Source organism: Astatotilapia calliptera, chromosome 5, assembly GCF_964374335.1.
Source record: "Astatotilapia calliptera chromosome 5, fAstCal68.1, whole genome shotgun sequence".
In the NCBI taxonomy this organism is placed as follows: Eukaryota; Metazoa; Chordata; class Actinopteri; order Cichliformes; family Cichlidae; genus Astatotilapia; species Astatotilapia calliptera.
In genome coordinates this window covers 8618073-8641154 of record NC_137426.1, presented here as the reverse complement: position 1 = coordinate 8641154, position 23082 = coordinate 8618073, and the positions used below count along the sequence as shown (strand labels likewise).

The following is a 23082-nucleotide window of genomic DNA, read 5'->3' as shown; positions in this document are numbered from 1 at the left end:
ATAGCCTGGGTAAACAGGCCTGTCAGAGAACAGGGGTGGAGTGGAGAACAGGCACAGGGCATGCAGGGCTGACAAAGAGAGAGATCCAAGTTCAAGATGTCTCGGACCCCTAAACTGCTTCATTGCAGCCCTTGTTGTAACATATGGTACAAACCATACGTTTTTAATGTGAACATATTTTTTTTAAATGCTTTCATTAAAACATGAGGCAAGATTAGTTTAAGATAAATCTTTTAAAATTGAATCAAGTCCAAACAGGCTCGAAACTGAGTCAAGAAAAGGACAAACAAGTCAGCTGTCTTACTGATGGTCACAGTGAGACAGATTTAGGCAACGTTTACTGTAACAACTCACTCTGAGCATTCTTTAAGAAAAGCTTAAAGTGCTGTAAATTAATTACAAATATAGAAGAAAAAATGAAAAGAAAACTGATTTCCCCAACAGGCATATGGCACTTTCCAGTGCAGTCAGTATACATACACTTAAAATAACAGTAAAGGCTTTTAAACTTTTAGGAAGCAGTCGTGATTTCTGGAGCCTGTAGGGCCATCATTGACATCAAGGGAAGGCATTTTGTGTTTAATTGTCATTTAAAAGTCATACATACAAACATAAGTCTTCTTTGAATTTGCAATCTTAAATAATTAGATATATAAAATTATGAAATCAGTGAAATCTAAAAGAAACTAAAAAGTGCTGTCCTTCTGGTGCACGTTACAAATTCTAAAATCTTAAAAATGAATTTTACTTTGTTTTGTGTTAGATTTACTTACAACTGATAATATATGGAAAACAAGAATCACAGGCATTGGTTTACAATCACAGAGAGCAGAATGTGAGGAAAACTTTCTTTTTGGATAACTGTAACCTGACAGCAGTGTCTTCAGATGCTGGACTTTGGAATAGTCCCAGCCTAACCAAAAATAATGGATGACAGACTGAATATAAAAGATGGATGTAGTGAGCACAATGTGACCCAATGTTAAGTGAAGTCCTGTTGTGAAACATTAGCTGATCTATGGGCTTTAAACTGGATGTAACAAGCGAGATCTAACAGTTACAGGATACTATATCCTGCTTTACCTTCTTTTTGGACCCACAAGTTACAACTTGAGCATGATGATGTATTCAATAACACTTGAAGCTAGCAAATGAGTAAATAAAAATAAAATTGAGTAAAAGAGCAGAAGCAGTGTTTCCTCAAAGACATGTGTATAATGTGACCTTGTTTTGCAACCATTCTTCCCTGCTGGACATTAAGGAATGCACATTTGCATTACAGTGACTTTTTAGATCCATCTTTTATATAAAGTCTTAGTGGATGTAATGAAAGAGTATCCACAAAATAAAGGGTTTCGTATTGCTCATTTGGCTGCCCAATTGTAGTTTCTCTTCTGTTTTGCATAAAAAAGATTGATTTTTAAGAAACGAATCGGTCAAGTTGTAATTATCAGTGGAGCCAATAGCTTTTGCTTAAGCACTGATAGCAAAAAATTCATGCAAGCAGGAAGAACTGAGTGCCCCAAATAAATTGCAGACAACTAAAGCCTTTTCTTAAGAGCCATTTCAGTTCGACTTAAACCATTTGCTAGCCAAGATATCAGCTGGGTTTGATGACATATGGCACTATGCCAAAACTTAATCTGATAATCTGATTAAAATCCTTCACGTTATTATTGTGATGGGGAATAATCACCAGGCATGAAGCGTCAGATATGTTCTACTTTGCTGTGGACATTTTAAAAAATTGTACTGCTCTGCCTCTAAGCTGTATAATTTAATAATATATTATCAGTCGTCAGCCATTGTCTTCGTTGTCTCCAACCATTTAAGTTCTGCTAAGAAATGATTATTCATTCCGTGGTTTTTGCAGTGCTTTAGGGTGTACTGCATTGATGCTCCAAAGTGCTCAGAAATCACAAGTTAAGGCTTTTGGGGATAATGGGGGGGTGGAGGACCATTCACATTGGGCTGAAAGTAGATGGCGCAAGACGTAGAAAAGGAGCCAGAAGAGAGCCGGATACAGTGGAAGCGTGGGTCGGCCCTTGAGACATGTACTGAGTGGATATGGAATGACAGCACAAGCCCAATTAGTCTTGGATGCCAGGGCTGCTACAGGGAGGTCGGTGCAAGTGATCAAGCCATTCATGCATTCAAGCACTCGCCCGCAGGCATTCTCCGCCAACAGCCTGGGTAAAGTTACTCTATCACTGCTTCTGCTGGACTCCTGATCGCTCTCATTGCGCTGCCTCCGCTCTCCCCCTCTCCCTTCCTTCCTTCCTTCCTCTAGCATGAAATGCACTGCCTCGCCCGTTCTCATTTGTCTTTTTTCACACTAATCCAGAGTTACTTCTCTTATTGGTTTTCTGTTTTCCCCCTCACACATTCACACTTGCTAACACACTCTCTCTTAAAGACATTAACACGCTCCATTCGAAAGCCTGTCCATGCCTGAATAGTGACAGTACCACTCCCTCTGTCCTCTACACCCTCCCACTTTTTCCCCATCCCTAGAACTTGAGTATTACCTCATCCCACTCAGAGGCAAAGGAAGGCATGCGCTCCATGGATGGCTGCCCAGAGCTGCAGTTAGACACAGACCCACTTCGGCCAACCAGACCTCCATCCTCCTCTCCAAGTGGCGATGCCAACAAATCAGAGTCTGACTTGGACAAACTTCGAATCAGCCCCGCGTCTGCAGGTCTGACTTTGGCTGCTCCTGCTGATGCAGACTCAGCCGAAACCTCACTCAGCTCCTTTATGTCAGCCTCTGGATTCTGGATTACGTTGGTGGGGTTTACATCCGGTGTGCACTCTGCCATTGCTCCTGGAGCTGCCAAGTGCAGCTCAGTGCCTTCACTGTTTTTCTGCCGTACTCTAACTTGTTCAGTCAGTCCAGAGAGTGATCCAAAGTCTTTGTGGAGTTTTTAAGCTTGTAGTTGTGGAAAGCCAACAGATGTACTGGAAGATGCAGATTAATAAAATATAGATGTTGAAGGATCAGTTAATCTTTCTGCGCAGCAGCTTATTCAAAGTCATTCAAAGTTCTCCTGTTTTGAGGTAAAGACGGCACAAATGAGAGACTTGTTGTGCACGGAAACAATAATCAAGGTCCACCCACTAGTTGTATCCTGTAGCCCTCCCCTTACTAACTGGCTGCTCACTTTGATACTCCTACACTTGCTTTTATCCACACATGCAGCCTTTTTAAAAAATAAATAATTCCGTTTTTATCATCAGTTCAAGTCATTTATTTAGTTATGCAAAGCCTAAAAGTGAATACTCCCAAAGAAATCTGGAAGGGTAACTCAGGTTTAGATAGAGCAAGAAGCACATGTGTTTATACTGTAAATATAAAACATAATGTGTCTACCTTAAAATATAATCTTCTCCCAAATATTTAAGAAACTTAGACTTACCAGAACCAAAGAAGCCAGAATCAAAGTTTTAACTACTGCATCTTACCTGCTGGCTTTTTCTGGTCCTACCAGTTCTTTCCCTTCCCTGTGATTGTGTCCGTCCTGCTCTGCTCCAAAATCTCAAGGAGGACTGCTTCTATCCTGTAGTGAGGATCAGACGACGGGAGGATCCCGAAGCCTGGCCTTATTCAGACTGACAGCTGGGGTAATCAGGTTACTGACGCACTGGGTGGCTGCTCCATTAGAAAAGGAGGGAGAGTCGGGATTCCTGCGTTGTCGTTCATGTGTGTCTACCAGTGTGGGTGCATGGAAGAGATTGAGGTTATTGAGTTACTTAGCTTTGTTACTGTAGAGCAGAAAGAGTCTAAAAAGTATTTCAAACCTTTACTGAACCTGTATGGAATACCAATGAGATTTCTAGCGTTGTACCTTTGTGCAGTATACCTATTTATACACAGCGTATTCCTATCTAAAACTCTTTTCTTGGCCTAACTCTTTTCTGATGTTGTGACCTAAAATCTTGGCAAAAAAGTAAGGATGCTCCTCCCGGAGCTTCTCCCATTTTCTTACCTCTGCAAATTCTCCCTGACCTGAAGCTTTATCGCTAACACGCTTACATATTCATATATTATAATCACAAATCCATTTGAGGCCCAAATATTCACAGTTCAGTGAAACTGATTTTGGTGCCATTTTCATTGTTACTATCATTTATGATTATATTTTTAATCTAATCTTCTTTGCAAGAGCACTCACTAAGTTGTAGGCAGCAGCTCAATCAGGATTATGTGCAATACACATCCAGTGTGCACACAGGTATTCACATTAAACACGTATGCAAATGGATTTGAAACATCAACTAAGCATAAAACAGGGGTAATAAGGGTCATGCATACAGCTGCAGACAGATGTGACTGCTTCTTCTAGTCATTTGGTGAGACCAACTCACTAAGATTGAACAGATTTTTGCTACTGATCCCAAGCAGCATCTTTAAAAGTCCCCTTCGTTTTTGTAATTCATCCATAAGACCAAAAACATATTTTTTGTATACTTTTTTGAAGGATATAACTCTGTAGGCTCTGCAAAACCAAATGTTCTTGTTCATGAGTTTACAAGAGGACAAAACAGTTCATCCACTTCAAGCATACAATGTGCAACAGCAAGAGTTTTGAGTTTTGTGATGAATCCATCAAGCTTGTGTAAACACCGCGAGGATGCCTGCAGACGAATAACGTCAACATAATCCAGCACAGACATAAAAGCCCTGGGAACAACTCTTTTTTTGGCCTCAGAGGAAAGCAGGACTAGGAATTTAAAATAAATACCAAATTTCATTTGATATTTTGCTAACTGGTAAATGTGAGTCTTTGAAGAGAGAGAGGTAGAGGCATAGTGAGATAGTAACACAATTTTAGAACCATGTAAAGTAATGATTAAAAAAAAAAGCTGAGTGGATTTCATTTTACATGTGAGGAGAGTTTAAGATGACACCAGACAGTGTTTCTGCTAGAAAATATCACTCTTCAGACAGGGTAGAGATGAGCGTCAGGGATGATTTGTGACAGAAAGAGAACAGCAAGAGTGAAAGGGAATATTTACAAGATGGTAGTGAGACCTACCACGCTGTATGGTTTGTTGACGGCGGCACTGACAAAAAAAAGACAGGAGAAGATTAGACATGCGTAGATCAGAGAGGGAGCTCAGGTTGAGCCCTTTGGACTTGGTGACTTAAAGAGGCAGGGTTGAGATGGTTCGAACCAGTAGTTGATGCTCTGGACAACAGATGGTGAATATGAAGCTCAGAAATAAAAGATGGAGAAGGCTCATGGATCTAGTGCAGAATCAAAAGTGAGCCTTTATTTTGGCTGGTGAAAAGTTCATAAACAAAGTCTATCAGAAAACTAAACAAACTCCCAAACTGTCTGGAAACAGAGAGAGGAGGTTAACAGATGCTGCGACAAAAGACAAAGGAAGAGCTTGAGTACACACAAGAAAAAAACTGGGTGGACAAAGCTTTTCAGTCTGTGGCTCCAAGCCTCGGGAACGGTTTACCACTCCAGCTTCGTTTAGCTGACTCTGTGGAGTCTTTGAAAAACTTATTTAAATTCATTTATTTATTTGTCTTCTGGTTTAAAGGCTCTCCGTTGATATTAGTTGTGTTTTAATTGTCTCACTTTGTGACCTTTGTGTCTGTGAAGAGCACTATTTAAATAAACTTACCTACATACAAAGTCGTTATGGGGAAGTGGACACAGGAGGGTCAAGAGTCACAGTAATCAAATACAATTACACAGGAGAGGAAGTGAATTAAACTCAAGACACTAGAAATGAGAAACTATAAAAATAAAACAGGAAGTGAGGACCATAACTAAATGGAGAATGCAGGAACAATGAATAAGATAGGAAACAGAGAAAGTAAATGGAACTAAACACTGAAGACTGAAAATGCTAAGGAATAACACAAAGATGACAGCATAAATAATGAGCAAACTAACTGACAAACAGAAAATATTTAACAATAAATTCACTAGCTGGGCCCACGTCCTCATTTTAGGTTTAACAGCGTTTTAGTAGGTAAAAGTGAATGCTTTGACATGAATTGAGCTGCGGTTTGGGGAAGGCATCGAAGAGGACTGGCGATGGCTCCCGGGCCTGGCAGATCCCCATGTACTAAATAGAAGTGAAGAAGTTAAAGAATGGAGAACAAGGAGGCAGGGAGGGTGGGGCACGAACCTATATAGATGACAACCGGAAGGAGTGTGTTTGGATGCTTGGTCCTGCTCCTGAAATTCCGATACATAATCTCCAAAAGAACGTGAAAGCCCCAAACTCAAAGAGGTGGGTCAAACACCCAGGACCATAACACATGCAGAGGGTTGATGCGACAGAGGAGGATGGCTGGGATAGGGTTAGAGGGAGTGAGGGTGAGGGAGGCAGATGATCCACTGTGGCAACCCCTAAAGAGAGCAGGCAAAAGAAGAAGGCTCTTTCATCGAACAGAGCCAAAAGGTGAAAAAATGTATCAAAATGTAGCTAAAATTGAGGGCTTATAGTCACCTGAACTGTGACTTCATGAGAAATTCTTTCGAAATGTGGCGATTTTTAATATGATCGCCCCTCACCGTGTCAGAAAGTTAGAAAATTTTTAGCTTTACATAATTTATCGATTATATGTATGAGTTTTTGTTAAGTACAAAGGTTTTAAACACTGAAATAGGAAATCTTGATGATATGGCAGGAATGTAGACAAGATCTCACACCCCCTGTGCTATTTATGACTCTTCTCAAAGGGCGCTGACGCTGACAAAAGATTCTCTTGTGAGACATCCTTAGTATTCACAGGCAGCCATAGCAGTGCACAGCTCGCCTCTGTGCCCTGTGCCCTCAATCAGCCAAGTTCCTTGCATGCTCACCTCTTCCCCATGGGCAGTGCTGGTATGAGCATGACAGAAAAGATAACATCCTTCGTTCTCCGAGGAGGGTTCATACAGCCACACGCTGCTTAGGCTCGCAATAACAAAACCCTTTCCTAATGACGCACGCTGGATTGAACGTCTAATGATGAAACAGTTTAAGTTATACACGTATTCAGTGCCATTTTAAACAATAAAAGCTCTGGAAAAAAAAAACGTTACGAGATAATGATGTCTTCACGCCATATTAGAGAGACAAAAATAAAACATGCATCCCCTCCTTCAGCTGGCTGGATGCTGAGCCTTAGGGTAAAGACAGTGGTGACTCATGAACACTCTTCTAACAAAGACATGCACACTGTGCAAGTCACAGAGAGGCAGTGTATACAGTAAACGCACATGCTGAAGTGCAGTGTTTTCAAGTGCACGGGGTTTGTGCCTGTGAATGTGGATTTTGTGCTTCTAAATTGTTTGCACACCGTGACACATGAATGCCTCTTTAGGATTCCTCTGATTCTTCTTGTTCTATCTGCACCTGCTGTATGTGTATCCAGGTCTACAACTGACATTTTTAATAACATTTCAAAACTTCTAATACCATTTTCTCATCACTCCCGCATGTAAATCATTATCCTTCTCTGCAATTTGGTGCCCTGCAGTTCCCACCTAATCAGTCGGCATTACAGGCACAGAGAATGAGGCCACTGGGTAAAGATCTAATAAAGTTAATCAACCGAGGACGCTATTACCTTCAGATAAGTTCCAAAACAAGTGCTGCAAATCAGCATCTGATGAAAATCGTAAAAAAGTGAAATACAGCTCCCTGCATGCCTGTGAATGCGTAGATCCAAATGGCATTTTTTCACTTGTTTGCCTTGGAGAGATTTAGAGTACATTAACCCGAGAGTCATGGACCCAAATGCTTTGATGCTAACCTCTGAGGTCCTCTGCTCCCAAAGGCAGCAGGGATGCCATTCATCCATGCTATCATTTTCACATACCCCAAAAGTGGGAATTATTACTATTTATCATTGGTGTAGCAGAGCAGTCCAAGGATTGATATCATACTCAATCCAGTTGTGCTTAGCAGACTAGAAAAAAGGTCATTTAGAGGGCAACAACGCAGCAGATACACATTCTGAAATAACCCCGAAACACGTTCGGGACCTCAGCAGCAAAAGTCATGCGTTTGCCATCATTTTGGAGCTACTGAGAACAAGTGTTTCTCTCTGAATCAACACTCGGCAACACTACAAATGTTCCTTCATTGTACACTTCAAAGTCAAGGGATGAAATGAATCACTTCAAATAGAGGCAACAGCAAAACTACCTGCTGTTAGCTCAGAGTAGCTAAAGATGAGGCTCCTGTGAAAGCTTTCCAGCAGACACGAACAGCACTGACCTCTCAGCAGGGAAATGGGAGGGCAAGTGTGCACGGCTGAGTGAAGACGTAGTGCTGGATATCCGTCAGCGTTAGAGGAGGACGGCATGAGAAAGAGAGACTAGAGGGTAGAGATACGATCTTTTCTCAGAGTTTAGTGGGGTTTTGTCAGTAATCTCACTTTGCTGTTTTGTGAATTTTATCAGACTCTCTTTTACCAGTAAGATCTGAAATATTTGAAGGATATGGGAAATTAGGTTTCCTAAACTGAAGGAGGCAACAGTTGGCTACCTGCTAGTGTGTTTCTAATTAAACAGCTTGGAAATGGTGATAGCCAAAGAGTTTGGTGGTTAACAGTTTTCACCTATTTTGTAAAGTGTGGTAAAAGAGTGGATCACCACTCCAAAAAAAGTCCATTTTTTTTACCGAACATGTGCAGCTATTAATTTATTACTGTACCTCTGCCAAGGGGGTAGCATTTGCATGCATATATACATGTCATTCTTTCTGTCTGTAAACACAATAGCTCAAAAAGTTTTAAATGGAATCTGATAACACTTTGCAGAGGTGTAGACTTGACTCATGTCAACAATCCTTTTAAACTTGGCTTACGTCCTTCAAGGTCTTCAGAGTCAGCTTAATGATTTATTCATCGAAAACTGACAAAAAGCCTTATAACTTAGAACCTATGATTTTTACAAGTGTGCTATTGTCAACGAATAATACGTACCTTATAAAGCGACCTCTGACCTCTCCTTCAAGGTCAATAGACCAATCATAAGTAAGATGTTTCTTACATCCAATGTTTGTATTGACAACATGTAGCCATATAGGGAATGATATATGGGGGTTCTAAGTATCCCGTCAGAGTTTGTATCCAAATATCATGTCACATTTGACCTCTGACCTCATTTTTTCATTTTACATCTGCCTTTCTTTCATGTTGGCCCCCAAATATGTTATTTTTACTGCACTACAAACCTCTTAAATTATGCTTAAAAATAATAAAGAACACAAAATGAATATACAAAAAACAATACGATTCCCTTAAAAGTAAATACTGCCCAGAGAGTGAGCTGCCCCAGTGGAGGTTTGCAGTCTTGGAGTGCTTCTTGTTTAGACTATTTTTGACGTAGGTTTCCCGTTTTTGGAGATATCGCCCTTCTGTTGAATGTGTGTTTTGGTTTTCACATGGAAAAGGATCCTTTTATATCTGAGATGTAAATTTCATCATTGGACAGCAAGTGCTAGGATCTGTGTGTAGATGTCTGCGTGCCTGCTGTTTTTTGTGACACATTGTGATACTACACTTTACTGATTGAACATGTGCCCTTCAGTCAGATTTTAAAGAAGCATTACAGGAATGATGACTCTGTGCGCTGCAGTCCGTATCTGCAACTGAGTATAATCCCAAAGTCCAGTTTGTTTGACAAGTATGGCTGCTGCATGCCACGTCCAGGCGTGGTTAAGTGTACAGCACCCTGAGTTGCTTAAATAAGTTTTTCCACGCATGGTATGTGTACAGCCAGACCACACCCAAGAAATGAACTCCAGTGATTCCTGAACTACAGCTGCCTCTTCTAAGATGGAACTAGATGGCAGACCTTGTGGTCTTCAAAACACCATAAAAATGCAATTGAAAAACTCAGCAGGCATGTCTCTTTCCAGAAATCATGACATGTTTCCAAAGACCTTATTGTGAGCATTTTTATGCTTTATTTTTATTTTATGCTTTATTATTTTGTTTTTGCTGTCTACAGGGGCTTTAATCTGCAGAATGAGTGAAGTTGTTGGCAGGTGTAGTAAAAGAGAAAATACTTGAATACATGAAACAGCTCACAGCATGTTCATGATTTATGGAAAGAGACTTTTCACTTATTTATTATTTTCACTTATTTATTTATTTTTTGGCACTTTGGGCACCACAAAGCAAGTACCATTTAGGGTGCATTATATTAAAGAGAAATCAAATATTTCTTAAGAACGTATATCCAAATTTAGGCAATTCTAATGTATAAATTAAACTTAATAAGCAACACATCCTCAGAAATACCATTTGCAGAACTACTTTTTTGCATCCTTAATACCAAGGGTAAATAATGCATAAGTAATGTATAATTATAGACCTGGATATATTCATTTCTGTAGGAGGGATGAGTAAATCTTTTATAAGAGTTAACAATGATACCTCAACCCTATGCTGTGTTGTTTTGTTTTCCAGTATACTCCATGCAAGTTTTTACTCTTACTGATCTTACTGGTCTCGCTGTAGATATTTTACAATTATTAATTACCTTTAATGGTAGTTAATATCTTGCTCAGTGTCAAATTTCTTTCCATTCATGAAAATATTCCTATTTTCCCTCCTCTGACTGATTACAATCATTAAACATCTGATGTGTCAAGGTTGAAATGAGAGTTCTTTGTGTGTGTTTTACAGTTGAAATGTAAGTAGAATTTATTTGATTATTCTTGACTTTACCAGAAGTACATCACAAAATAAACGAGCCTTTCATCTGCTCGTGGGCTCCTGCTCTTTAATCCATGGTAAGTTTTTTACACATTTCTAATTAGATGGACATTTATGTACTTGGGGTTTGGGTAAGTTTCATAATATTATACTTGGACTCCACTAGAGGATATTGTACGCAATGCATGGTGGCATTGATATGCAGTAACTTATACATGAATACTATGCTGAAATCACGTACTTGATTTGCCATTTTAAATATATGGCTTCAGTAAACTAATCAAAAATATGGGGGTGTTAGTCTGATTAGGTTAAGATTAACAACCAAACTGGATGAAATGGTTATTTGCAGTATACTGTATGTCAGTATATACAGTATGCTGTGTTTGTGTGTTCATAAGGAAATAGTCTCGTTGCAGAACAATTTTAAATGAATTATATTACTTAAGATATTAAAACTGTATTCTATATCACAGGACAAATAAGGATAATTCATTTGAGGGATTCTTGAGAATTCATATTTAGATAAGCTTTGTCTTGCCTTCAGATGTTTGTTGAAATATCTGTATTTCTTCTTTTAATAGTAGATTTATGTTTTTATCAGACAGATTGATAGGCAGCAGATGCCTTTGAACAAGTTGTTGTGATGGTGAGAAACAGTGAGAGCTGTATCCTCAGCAGACATTTAAGGATTGATTCCAAGAAATGTACCAGCGAAATCTGCTTATATGATCAATGCCATTACAGGTTTCATATGCCATCATTGTCAAAAGGATATAAAATACTTTTTCGGTGTGGTGTGATAAGGGATTGCTCATTCTTTGCTTTCACACTGCGAGGAGTCGTGTGAAACAGTAAATGCTGCCGGCCACAAAAGGACAAAGATAAAATTAACAGATAAACATAACAGGCCGGAAAGATCAGAATCAAAACACAACCTGAATTCTAACTGTATCTCTGTCATTTGCATGCAAGAACAGAAACAGTAGTATGTTGGCGTGTGTGTCGGGTGGGTGGGTGTTTACCTGCAGTGTCGTCATGCATGAATGCACGCATTTTATGGCCGCACGTGTACGTATGTATGCATGCAGGGTAAATGTTTGTGTTGGAGAGCCAGAGGCATGCAGAGCTTCCTGTGTTAGGTTAATGCTCCCTGTGCCGCTCTCAGTGAAAACAATGGGCACAGCTCCATGTTTCTGAATTTCCCATCAGGGGGACGATGATGACAATCACCACTGACAGACTCACACATTCACTGTTTTTACTGCGGCTGGCTCAGAATATCACGGTTAAAGAGAAGAAAAAGGAACACCACAGATTTTCCAATTGTATTTAAGTGCTAACAATTTTCTGCTTCTTACTGGAGGTACATGGTGAGGCATTGAATGGGGAACACATTTATATTCAGAGGAAAGATGGGACAAAGGGAGAAGACGCAATCTCATCCTCACCCTACACAGGTAGAGTGAGGATGAGAGGGCAGAGTAATTAATCCACAGATAACGCTGACGGTTCACAGCCAGGTCACTTTCAGTGTAACATCACCATAATAGCTGCCCTTGACAAGCTCCATATTCACTGAGCACCGGAAATGTATGTCTAAATGATAGTAATGATATTGGCAGTCATGAATCAATGAGACATGCTCAATATATTCAGCAAGAGAGTCGAGAAATTTATTCTCAGCGATGTGATAGTGTCAGACAATGCACTTCCATTATGAACCGGCTCACACAGCACTTTAAGATAGATTAAGAACACAAGTTGAGAATAAAGACATTAATCACTGTTGATAGCTGAAGAAAAAAATCCATTTATAAAAGAAAGGTTTGCACATGTTTAAGGTACAAAATACTACAGGAGCTGCTTTCTATCGTCAGCTCTTTGTTGGACAAACTCTGGTCCAAAACCCTGGCTAAATCTGCCTTCATCTTTAGATACGCAACACTAACTCCAGTGCTTTTAGCCTTTTCAAACTTTCTCAACAACAAAGAGAGCAAGAATCCTCTCCTTCTACAAAAATAGACTCTGCCCTTGACTCTATATTGAGCACATTTTTAGAAACAACTTTACTTGTTGCTGGAGTAAAAGGCGGCACAGCACTCTAGCATTCATCCTCGCTGTGATGATGACATCTTCAGATTTAAAAGGTGACATTACAGGAAATGTTTTGTTTGAACCTTGATTTACCTGCTTGTTCTTATTTTTAGAAGGAGAAATGTCTCTGTTGTTTTATGTGTATAAAACACATTTTTTTAGTCAGTAATAGCTGCAAATGTGCAAATTAGTATCTCCTCAGAGAAGCTTGCCTTGGCAATTCGAAGACACTAATGACAGTAAAAACTCTGAATTCTCACAAATTGTGCCTAGAAAATTGTTTCAGTTTTGTTTTAAGGGACTGAATATGTTAATTTAGCAGAAAGCTGATTATCGGATCAACAAATCTTTGGCAAATGAGAGACGAGAGAGAAAAGAAAGCACAGAGTGGACAAGCAGTCTAAAGTACACTTTGATAAAGATGGGCCTTAGCTAATTTCTAACAAGAGCCAAGTGCTTGTATTAAACACCATCACATGCATGAGTGAGATAGTAACAGATGATGGCTTTTTCAATTTCCACATCGGTGCATATTGACTGGCAGAAGAGAACAAGAGAAATTTCTATAGGAGAGATAAGCTATTTGATTGCAAAGACAGCACCCAGCAGAAACAATTTGCAAAACTTGAGGCAGTTTCACATGTGCCTCTGAGGCAAAGATTTTTCAGACTTCTTTCTTTTCTGCTGTTAATCTTCCACAGCCATTATGGATAAAACTGCAGATTTTGCACCTTCGCTTTGTTCGTTTCATCTTCTGTGTGCATGAGCAAGTGAAAAGGACTGTACTGGAGGGCATTAAGTTGTTCATGATCCTGATGATAAGAACACAGAATGAACATGAACAGGAAAGCCTTAATGCCTGCACCATGTGGGGCTGCTGTCAGTCAAGTGAGTATTATCATTCTATTTTTAAAAGAGAAGACAGAAGAGAGAAAAAATTTTAACGTTTTCAGCATTTGGTGACAAACATTTAAAATGCCTTATTTTTTAGGCTTTTGAGGTTATTATGTATATAAATGAATATACTACATCCTGCATTTGGAAAAAGTTCCTTTATATAATTTACATAGTTTATCCAGAATAGCCAAAAACAGTCATTGGACACTTTATTAGGTACACGAATTCAACTGTGCATTAACACACATCTAATCGGCCAGTCGCATGGCAGAAAATCAGTTCATTTGGGCATGTAGATATGATCAAGACAAAATGCTGATGTTCAGACTGAATGTCAGAAAGGTGAAGAAATGTGATTTAAGACATTCTGAATGTGGCATGGTTACTGTTGCCAGATGGGCTGCTCTGAGTAATTCAATAGCTGCAAGTTTACTGGGATTTTCCCACACAACCATCTCTATGGTTTACAGAGAACGATTTTATAAACAAAAAAACCCCGGTACAGCCAGATGAACAGAATCAACTACCTCACAAGTGTTGCTTTATCATGTTCATCCCTTCATAACCACACTGTACCCATCTTCTGATGACTGCTTCCAGGAGGATAAAGTGTCATGTCACAATGTTCAAATGATCTCAAACTGGTTTCTTGAACATGACAGTAAATTCACTGTACTCAGATGGCCTCCAACAAGATCTGTCCAATTTGGGAGCTGGTGGAACAGGAAAACACAGATTATGCAATCATTATACTATCATGTCAGTATGAACTAAAATCCAGTATTGTCAGTGTTATGACAAATTAAAGCAGTTCTGAAGGCAAACTGGTGCCCAACTGAGCTTCAGCAATCTGATACTGTCCAATTTTGGTGACCCTGTGTGAATTGTAGCCCCCCTTTTCCCAACTTAGCTTACATGAGAGGCACCTGGTGTGGTTTTCTGCTGCTTTGCATTCAAAGATGCTCTTCTAAATACCTCAGTTGTAACAGTTAGTTATTTGAGAAACTGTTCCCTTCAATCACCTCAAAGAAATCTGGCCAATTTAATATGACTTGTGGTTTCAACAAACTTTTTCTATCAGAGAACAACCATGATTTCTCTTTCTCTGTACACCTAGCGATTGTTGTGCAGATTAAGTTTCTATAAACCTCAGACTAGCCAGCTGTCACCAACAATTGTGTGCATTTACAGAGTCGCTTAAATCACCTTTCCTCCCATTCTGATGCTCAAACTAGAAATGTTCTGAGTACGCTGGAGCAACATCATATGAACAGAGGGGCAGATGTGCTTTAAAAAGCCAGAAAATGAGGTTTCCTAAGAAAAGCACAAAAATAATCTTGTGATGCCACATCAACAATTGACTTGGGACACTCTTAAAAGGCAGAAATTTGCAACTGCTTTTAAATGCATGTATGGACGGGAACCATATGTTTGAGGTGATGAGGACCTTGATAAAAAATTCAAGTCCTTTAGTTGGAGGTGAGGTTATATGAAAAATTTATCAGGTGACTTTATTCCAAATTTAGACTTTTGGAATTGGGGAAAACAAAAACACTCCAGAAGAGAAGATCGGCCTCTATGTTCCTGGATGTTTCTTTTTCTGTAGCTTTTAAATTCAGCTTGACTGTTAGAGAGGTTCATGCCTTAGATATGAAGTGTCTATCCATGTAAACAATCATAAGAATAGGAATAACTTGATACTTGATTTTAAAGGTTAAACATTCATTCATTCATTTGAATTCATTAGGATCTGTTATCTTAAAGGAATACTTCATATATTTAAACGGTTGGCATTATAATCTTGCCGTATTAGGAAGAAAACTCAGAAAAGCTTTTAAAAAGATGAGGCTTTTAAGTTGTTGGAAATCGTTTTTATGTATTTTAAGCAGCTGACATGCATTTGGAGATGCTTGCATAGTCAAATGTAAACGTAGTCAACACCACTTGCTAAGCATCACTGGGTCCATTCGTGTCAGATAGTATTTTTAGAGCATTTCCTGCTTGACAGTCTCTAATTTGCATGAAACTTTTATGGTACAAAGTTTGAACATACAGTTTAATATGGTTGTAAATTTCAAATCCTTACAAAAGAGAAAGAATGAATGAATTTCTGACTTAAATATTGATTCATGGAGCTGATCATTTATATTTACTGGTCATTTTATTAGGTACACCTTGCCTGTACCAGCTCAGACATCTTTTTGCATTTAGAATTCTTCATGGTATACATTCAACAAGGTGGTGGACACATTCCTCAGAGGTTTTGCTCCCTATTAACATGATGTGATCTTCTATTGCAAAATTGTGGTGAGCCTGCGCAAATTTTAGCCTCTGTTTCCTGTTCTTAGCTGACAGCACTGGCATCCAGTTTGCTCTTTTGCTACAGTAGCGCATCTGCTTTGAGGATCAATATGGTGTATGTTCAAAGACGCTCTTCTGCATACCTTGATTGTCAGTGTTGGGGAGTGTTCCGTACGGAATACATGTACCGCTGTTACGTATTTAAAATACAAAATATGAGTAACTGTATTCCGTTACAGTTACCGTTTAAAAAGGTGGTATTTAGAATACAGTTACTTAGTTGAAATAAATGGATTACACGGCGGTACTTTCCTGTTTCATATTGTGGCGGGTCAGGACTGTTTGGGTTTTGTTTGACAGCTATGTTCTGTTGTTCCAGGCGGCAGCGTTACGGTTGCCATGGTTACAGGGTGACGCTCTCTCTGCGTGTTTCCTGGGTGAGAGAGTGCCTTTTTGTTGTTGTTTTTGTTGTGCTAAGCTAATAGGCAGAATGCTACAGGTATAGCTCTAAAGAATGTAGTCCGTGCTGCTGGGAGAATGGACTGCCATACCCTTATGTGTCTGTGAGCGAGGGAGGGAGAAAAAGGAAAAGTACGAGCTGTCACCGAGCAGAAACGGGAGCTGGAAGCATGTAATAATAATGACTGCAGCCAAGAAGAAGAGAGTCTGACGAGCCCAGTTGTAAGTAAGTTATTAAGACTCGACTGTACACTGTGTTCGTGTTTTCCTCTGAAACAATAAGTTTCGTTGCAGCAGCCTTTCAACGCCTCTCTCTGTCTCTCGCTGCAAAGTTGACCCAGACAACAAAGTAAAGCTAGTTTTCAGCTATGAGCCCGACATGGAACTCACCATATTAGCCAGAGGTCCCTTTGCTACGGTTCGGAGCCGCGGACCTTCAGTAACAGTAATAAATCACAGCAATAGTACATTCACGTAGTTGTAAGCAGCATATATTAAGTAATCCAAAGTATTCAGAATACGTTACTCCCATCGAGTAACGTAACGGAATACGTTACAGAATACATTTTTGGGCATGTATTCTGTAATGGAATACATTTTAAAAGTAACCTTCCCAACACTGTTGATTGTATTGCAAATGCTTATTTGACAATCGATCCCTTCCTATCTGCTTAAAGCTTTCTGGTTATTCTCCTTTGACTTCTGCCATGAACAAGGCATTTTCAACCCAAGAACTTCTGCTCACTGGATATTATCTCTTTTTGGACCATTCTCTGTAAACACTCGAGATGGTTGTGTGAGAAAATCCAAGTAAATCATCAGTTTCTGAAATACTCAGACCAAGCCATCTGTCACCAACAAGCATGCCACGTTCAAAGTCACTTACCCTAAATCACTTTTCCTCACTCAGTGAACTTCAAGCAGGTTGTCTTGACCATTTCTACATGCCTAAATGCAGTAAGTTGTTGCCATGCGACTGGCTGATTAGATTTTTTTTAGTAACGAGCAGTTAAACTATAAATAACATAGTGGCAGGTGAGAGTAGCGTTTTATTCAGGCCTTTTTGTACTAACTTAAAGTGCAGTAAGGTCTGACAGTTCCAACCATATCAGTAGTTGAGGGTAAATTATTTGGCTGTCCTTTTGACTTTATGAAACTCATCTGTAAAGTGCAAAATACTTGTATGCAAATGCTAACAGATGAATATTTAACACACAGTTATTTATAAAACATGGCAATGCACAACGCAGTTGAGCAGGTGAAGGAGAATCACTGTCAGTGTCCACAGAGCGTACAGCTGGCCGGTGGCACCCGTGGGGTGGGCTTAAGACAGTTTATACTGAAGCAGGGCAACTAACAATGTTATGTGTGATCAAAATGTTTGCCCAGTGGCAGCGAATGACTAGTTCTTCAGCTAAATATAGACATTTATCTGATGGTGTGTCGTCATTTTGCTCAAGGACACTTTAACAGGCTGTTCATGATTGAATCTCCTCAATGCAGTATAGTAATAGTAAATACTCTTCATTTCCCATCCCAGTATGCTCCACTGTGCTGACAGTGGGTCTAAATCAATCCTGGAGGGAGAAGAAATAATAATTCCAACTTCCTTCCTGGTCACTGGCACGGTCCACTCATCAAATTAGCTTTAATTGAATCTGATTCAGTGTCATTTATTTACTAACCAACTAGGGGTTGCATTTCATCCTCTCTCAGGAAGAGTATTGTTTAGAGTAATCAAGAAGGAAATCTTAGAAGAAGTGTAGGTTGTGGAACAAAACACAGGTTAAAATGTGAGGCAAGTGAGAGATGAGATGCAAGTTCAAAGAGCGAGCTTTGTTTTCCCAGATACTGTTGTGTAGTACATCTGTATCAGCCAGCAGGCCCACGGGAGCCCCTGCTGGCCAACACAACCACTGTTTGAAACAAGCAGATTCAAGAGGCTCTCCCTAAGGCCAAGGAAAATGGATATTGATCTGGAGCCATGACTAAATGGATTAAATTACAGAGTAGTGTTGGTAGCAGGGCAGCAGAGAGAATGAGGCAAGAGAGAGGAGGAGGAGGAGGAGAGGAGGTAGAAGAGTTGGAGGAAGAGACAAAAGGGAGGAGGAAAGGGAGAGACAAGGGGTATTAAAGAACTCTACCCAAACCTTTGCCTTGCAGACTGCTTTCTTTCTCCCTGATTCTTTTAAACAATAGTCCACCCAGTAGCTCTGTGCAATCATCCCCTGCATGCCGTACTGAAGCATCACCCTGGTCTTCATGCAGTTATGAGCCAAATGGTTTTAGAGGAATTGCTGGTCAGGGGATTATTATTTTCTATTCAGCCAAGGCTGCTGGATGGAAAGAGTGCCAAGTGCATGCTGGGAGTGAAAGGAGATGCACCATCATGAATACAGAAGCCAAACTATCTTGCAAAGAGCGTAAATCTGGGCGGAGGTAGCTGGCTGTCTGCCGCAGTCTAACCTGTTTGGTATGAACGGTTAATCAATCAGCAGTTCTGCTTAAGCCCCTCTGTGCTGAGGCCTCGCCAATGGGTCTGGGGGTCTGCAGAGAATAGCTTTCCGAGTGCCTCTCTGTGAGCTCTGAGTGTTGATATTCGTGACATTAATGCGTTGACTTGTGACAGGAATATCAAAAAGGTGAATGCGAGCTGCACTGTAAAAAACGGAAAAAGATGAGAAGAGTTAGCAAACATCAAAAGAATATAAAGTTAAGTTAGTTACATTTAACCAAGATAAATCAAACATCCTTACATTAATAAGTTTGTTGCAATGAACCCACAGAGAACTATAACCCAACACTGTGAAGCTTTGCAGAGCTCTGCAGCACCTTTCAGCTCATTGTTTTGGTTTAAAGTGGACTGGTTCTCATATAGTGCTTTTCTACTCTACTTCAGCACTGAAAGGTCTTTATACAACAGGCCTCATTCACACACATTCTTACAAGCACTTCTTTTTGCTTTCAATCTAACATTCACACTTCGATGAACCCATGAGAGAGCAACTTGGGGTTCAGTATCTGGCTTAAGGATAGTTTGGCATGCGGTATGGAGCAGATAGGAATCTAACTCCAAAGCTACATAGATTTAAACTGTGTGTTTAAAGTGTGTTCCACAAAAACACCCAACACTAGCTGTGCAGCTTCAATTGGTAGTGTTAGCTCCTAACTGGTGACATTTGTTGAGCATTTAGTGGCTAAAGCACCATTTATTTCTCTAGTGAGATAAAAAAAAAAAGAAGAAGAAAAGAAATTGAATTTATTTCACACTGTTGCATATCAGCTGAGTAAATAAATTCAGGAGGTCTGTTTTGTTTTCCATGTTTGTAATGCAGTTTCACGTTTTGCCGATGTGCAACTCTGATATTGGTGAATTTGTTAAAACCAAAGTAAAAATTTTACTTTCAGATTTATTTCTTAATGAGCAGTGTTGTGTGTTATATATGAATTAAAAATGCGAAATCTGATACCCTGGGAGATTCACTCCCTGACATATGTTCTAAAGGCGAAAAGGGTCCAACCTGGTGCTGGCAAGTTGTACCGAACAAAGTGGTCAGTGAGTGTATATGATAGTGTTTTATAGTGCAAAACAGAGCTCCAGTGATGGAAACATCAAGGGAATACTTTCTCCCAAAGCTCCCTTTGCCTGCATTGTTGAAAATATCTCTGCATAAATGTTTTTTTCAGGGCCTAATTTCACTCAATCCGACAATGCGGTGGATGCTCACGAGCTGCTTTGCTTCTGTAGATTTCGTTATAATACATATTTCTCATGATTTCCTCAACTCCTGAGCTCTAATCATAAACACTTTTCGCCACTCCACTTCCTCCCCTTCAGGGCAACGCTCCACTTCATGGCTGGATTGAATATTCATAAAGAGTCTGTGGATTTCAGATGACACAGGGGCATCCGCCTATGCTCGACATATGCATAAAATGTGCATTAACATGGTTTTATTTCTGTCTCACTGATGTGGAGAGTGAATGTTTATGTGACACTTAATGAAATCTATCCTTTAGAGTGTCCTAAAGAATGCATGTAATCTATCGGAGTCTCTTTGAAGATTACAATTTACACCATGCATAACTGACAGCTCCCAAAAGTTATCTGATGTGGTGCACAGCACTGTAACAGTTTGGATTGTCTTTGCAGTGCCTTCCCTCTGCTCTGCAAGTCTATAAATTGGCAAACGCAGCGTGAAGCATATGGCTATTGCCCCCCAACAAATTTGTTTCTTTTTTGTACGTGGCCTAGAAATTTCCTAAACCATAAAGCCACATAAATGTCCTCTGGGAGTGTGAGATACAAAGAAATTTGACAGTCCATGGAAGCACAAAAATCAGTCACTGCACATCATTCCAGTGTCTTGGCTCTAATTGGAAAGCATTACGACTCTCTAGCTCCATCTGTTGAGAAAATTTCATAACTATGGGCAGAGGTTTGTGTTAACGGATAGGGAGGTTAGAGCCCAGCTAGAGGACAGAAGTGAATTCTTGCAAGGCGTGGAAGATACAAATGTCAGCTGAGATAATGATTCACTATCTGCTGCAGATTCTTATGTAAGAGCTGTAATTCTTCAAACATGCTTGACTGGGTAAACTAATGAGGGTGGGTGAACTTTCTCATTTGTCTTGTGAAACAATATTAGAAATATCCATCTGTTGTGTTTCTCTGCTTGCAATGCTGAGAGAGGCTAACACATTAACCAACACATTAATACCTGCAGGCGGAGACAACGTGCCCCTCGCATGTAGGATGAACCAAGTACGGGAGGGGCAAACCTTGAAACTTCTTTCTACAATTTCTGGTTTAAAATTCTCTAAATGTTTGCGTCGAATAACAAACCGGGACACGAGCAGGTAGAGTTCAGAGTGTATTACAGTCGCAATAATTGCATTCTAGTTTTCCGCTTTTCCTCTTTTGAGAGCAGAAGCAAACACTTTTTTTCTTTTGAGCGATGCTGTGTCAAATCCATTTTTGAACACACACACAATCCACACCATGTAATTCTGTAAGCAGCTCAAAACAACATTCAGCTGCCAACTATGAGCTTTAATTTCAAAGACACAGTTTAATTTTAAAAGCAATATCTAGGCAGATATACCGGCTCTGTGTCACCTACTTGAGTTCATATGCCAAACCCGTTAGCAAAGGGTTGACTGAAACATTCAGGAAATAAAAATCTGTCAACTCTTTTTCCAAATGTATAAAACAACATTGCCATAGTCTACATTAGTGTTTAATTACAGGGGGTTTTGGCATGTGAGCTATATTAGTGGTCTTTAATCTTTGTTTATTCCAAATGCTTCAGCTGCACTTATCTATGCAAAGATGTTTTTGCATTTTTGGCTTTGTTACTTTTTAGAAATACCATCAACCCATCAGGGACTGCAGATGATAATTACTGTGTATGGCTACATCTGGGGCATTTAAATGATGGACCCAAGTGCTCACGTTAATTAATGTGCATTGTCCCTTTTCAAATAAACATTAAAAATACATTTGAGTTGCACTGCTGCCCAGCTGCTTTCGTATCACCCCAATAGAGCACTTTGCTCTCAGACTGCGGGCTTACCTCTGTTTCCTATGGTATTTAAAAGTAGAATGGGAGGCAGAGCCTTCAGCTTTTAGGCTCCTCTTCCACCTTCCAGCTTGGATTCAAGAGACAGACCTTCTCTACTTTTAAGATTAGGCTCAAAACTTTGCTTTTTGATAAAGCATATAGTTAAATCTGGATCAGGGGACCTGGAATCCTTTCTTAGTTACGCTGCATTAGACTTAGGCAACTGGGGAATTTCTGTGATGCACTTTTCTTTCTTCTCTCGCTCCCTTTGTAGCGTATGTTTATACACATCTCTGTATTTAATTGTGAGTTACTAATAATCTCTAACTCTCCCCGTGGCTGTCCCTCCCTGAGCCTGGCTTTGTTTCTTCCTGTTGAAACAGAGTTTATCCTTCCCACTGTCGCCAACATGCTTGTTCATAGGAGGTGGTATGATTGTTGGGGTTTCTGTTATTGTAGGGTCTTTCCTCACATTATTAAGCACCTTGAGGTGACTGTTGTGAATAAAACTCTTTAGTAAAAAGAAAAACATATTGAACTGAATTGATCTACTTTTTAGCTCCTAAATGCTCCACATTCTTCACTATCTTTGTTGCGTTATGGTGTACAGATACTGTGAATCGCCTTGATTCCTGTCGTATAAAGTTTTAAATATTTTCTGCACAAAGTATGCTGTACAAATTAAAATTATAAGCACAGAGTCTGAAATATTGAAGCTGAAATATTAAGGCAATATTTCTGATTAGTAATTGGGCAATTGGCTCAAGAGCAGTTTCAAAGCAAGGTGACGCCTGTGCCCTTGTTTTATGATGAATTAAGAAGATAAAAGATGTGGATCTTGATTCCAAGTGTTCAACTTGCTTTTGGTAGCTATTCAACTCTGACCGCGATGTCCAAAAAGATGTCAATGTAAGTGAAGCTGAAAAACCAAATATAATCCAATATAAACCTATCAGAGGAAAATTAGCGGTCAAATCCACAGACTGTTATAGTCTTAAGACTGAAAGAACTGGCCAGCTCAGGACCACCAAAAAGCTTGAAAGACCACAAGGATGATTGCAAGTTTTATTCTTTGGTTAA

General features: G+C 39.6%; 1 protein-coding gene across 3 annotated transcripts in view; it reads right to left on the bottom strand.

Annotated features, from left to right (window-relative positions):
* The window catches only part of anks1ab (ankyrin repeat and sterile alpha motif domain containing 1Ab), a 50702-nt gene extending 47123 nt beyond the window's left edge, over nt 1-3579 (bottom strand). For 2 of the 3 annotated variants that reach the window (XM_026167045.2, XM_026167046.2), the window contains exon 1: nt 2529-3066. In XM_026167045.2, coding sequence (XP_026022830.2) covers nt 2529-2822 — 294 coding nt within the window. In that variant the 5' untranslated portion in view covers nt 2823-3066. Of the gene's footprint in view, nt 1-2528; nt 3067-3465 lie in introns of those variants that run through there. The other variant, XM_080301155.1, reaches the window with a different exon arrangement.
* Between the last annotated feature and the right edge of the window lie 19503 nt (nt 3580-23082).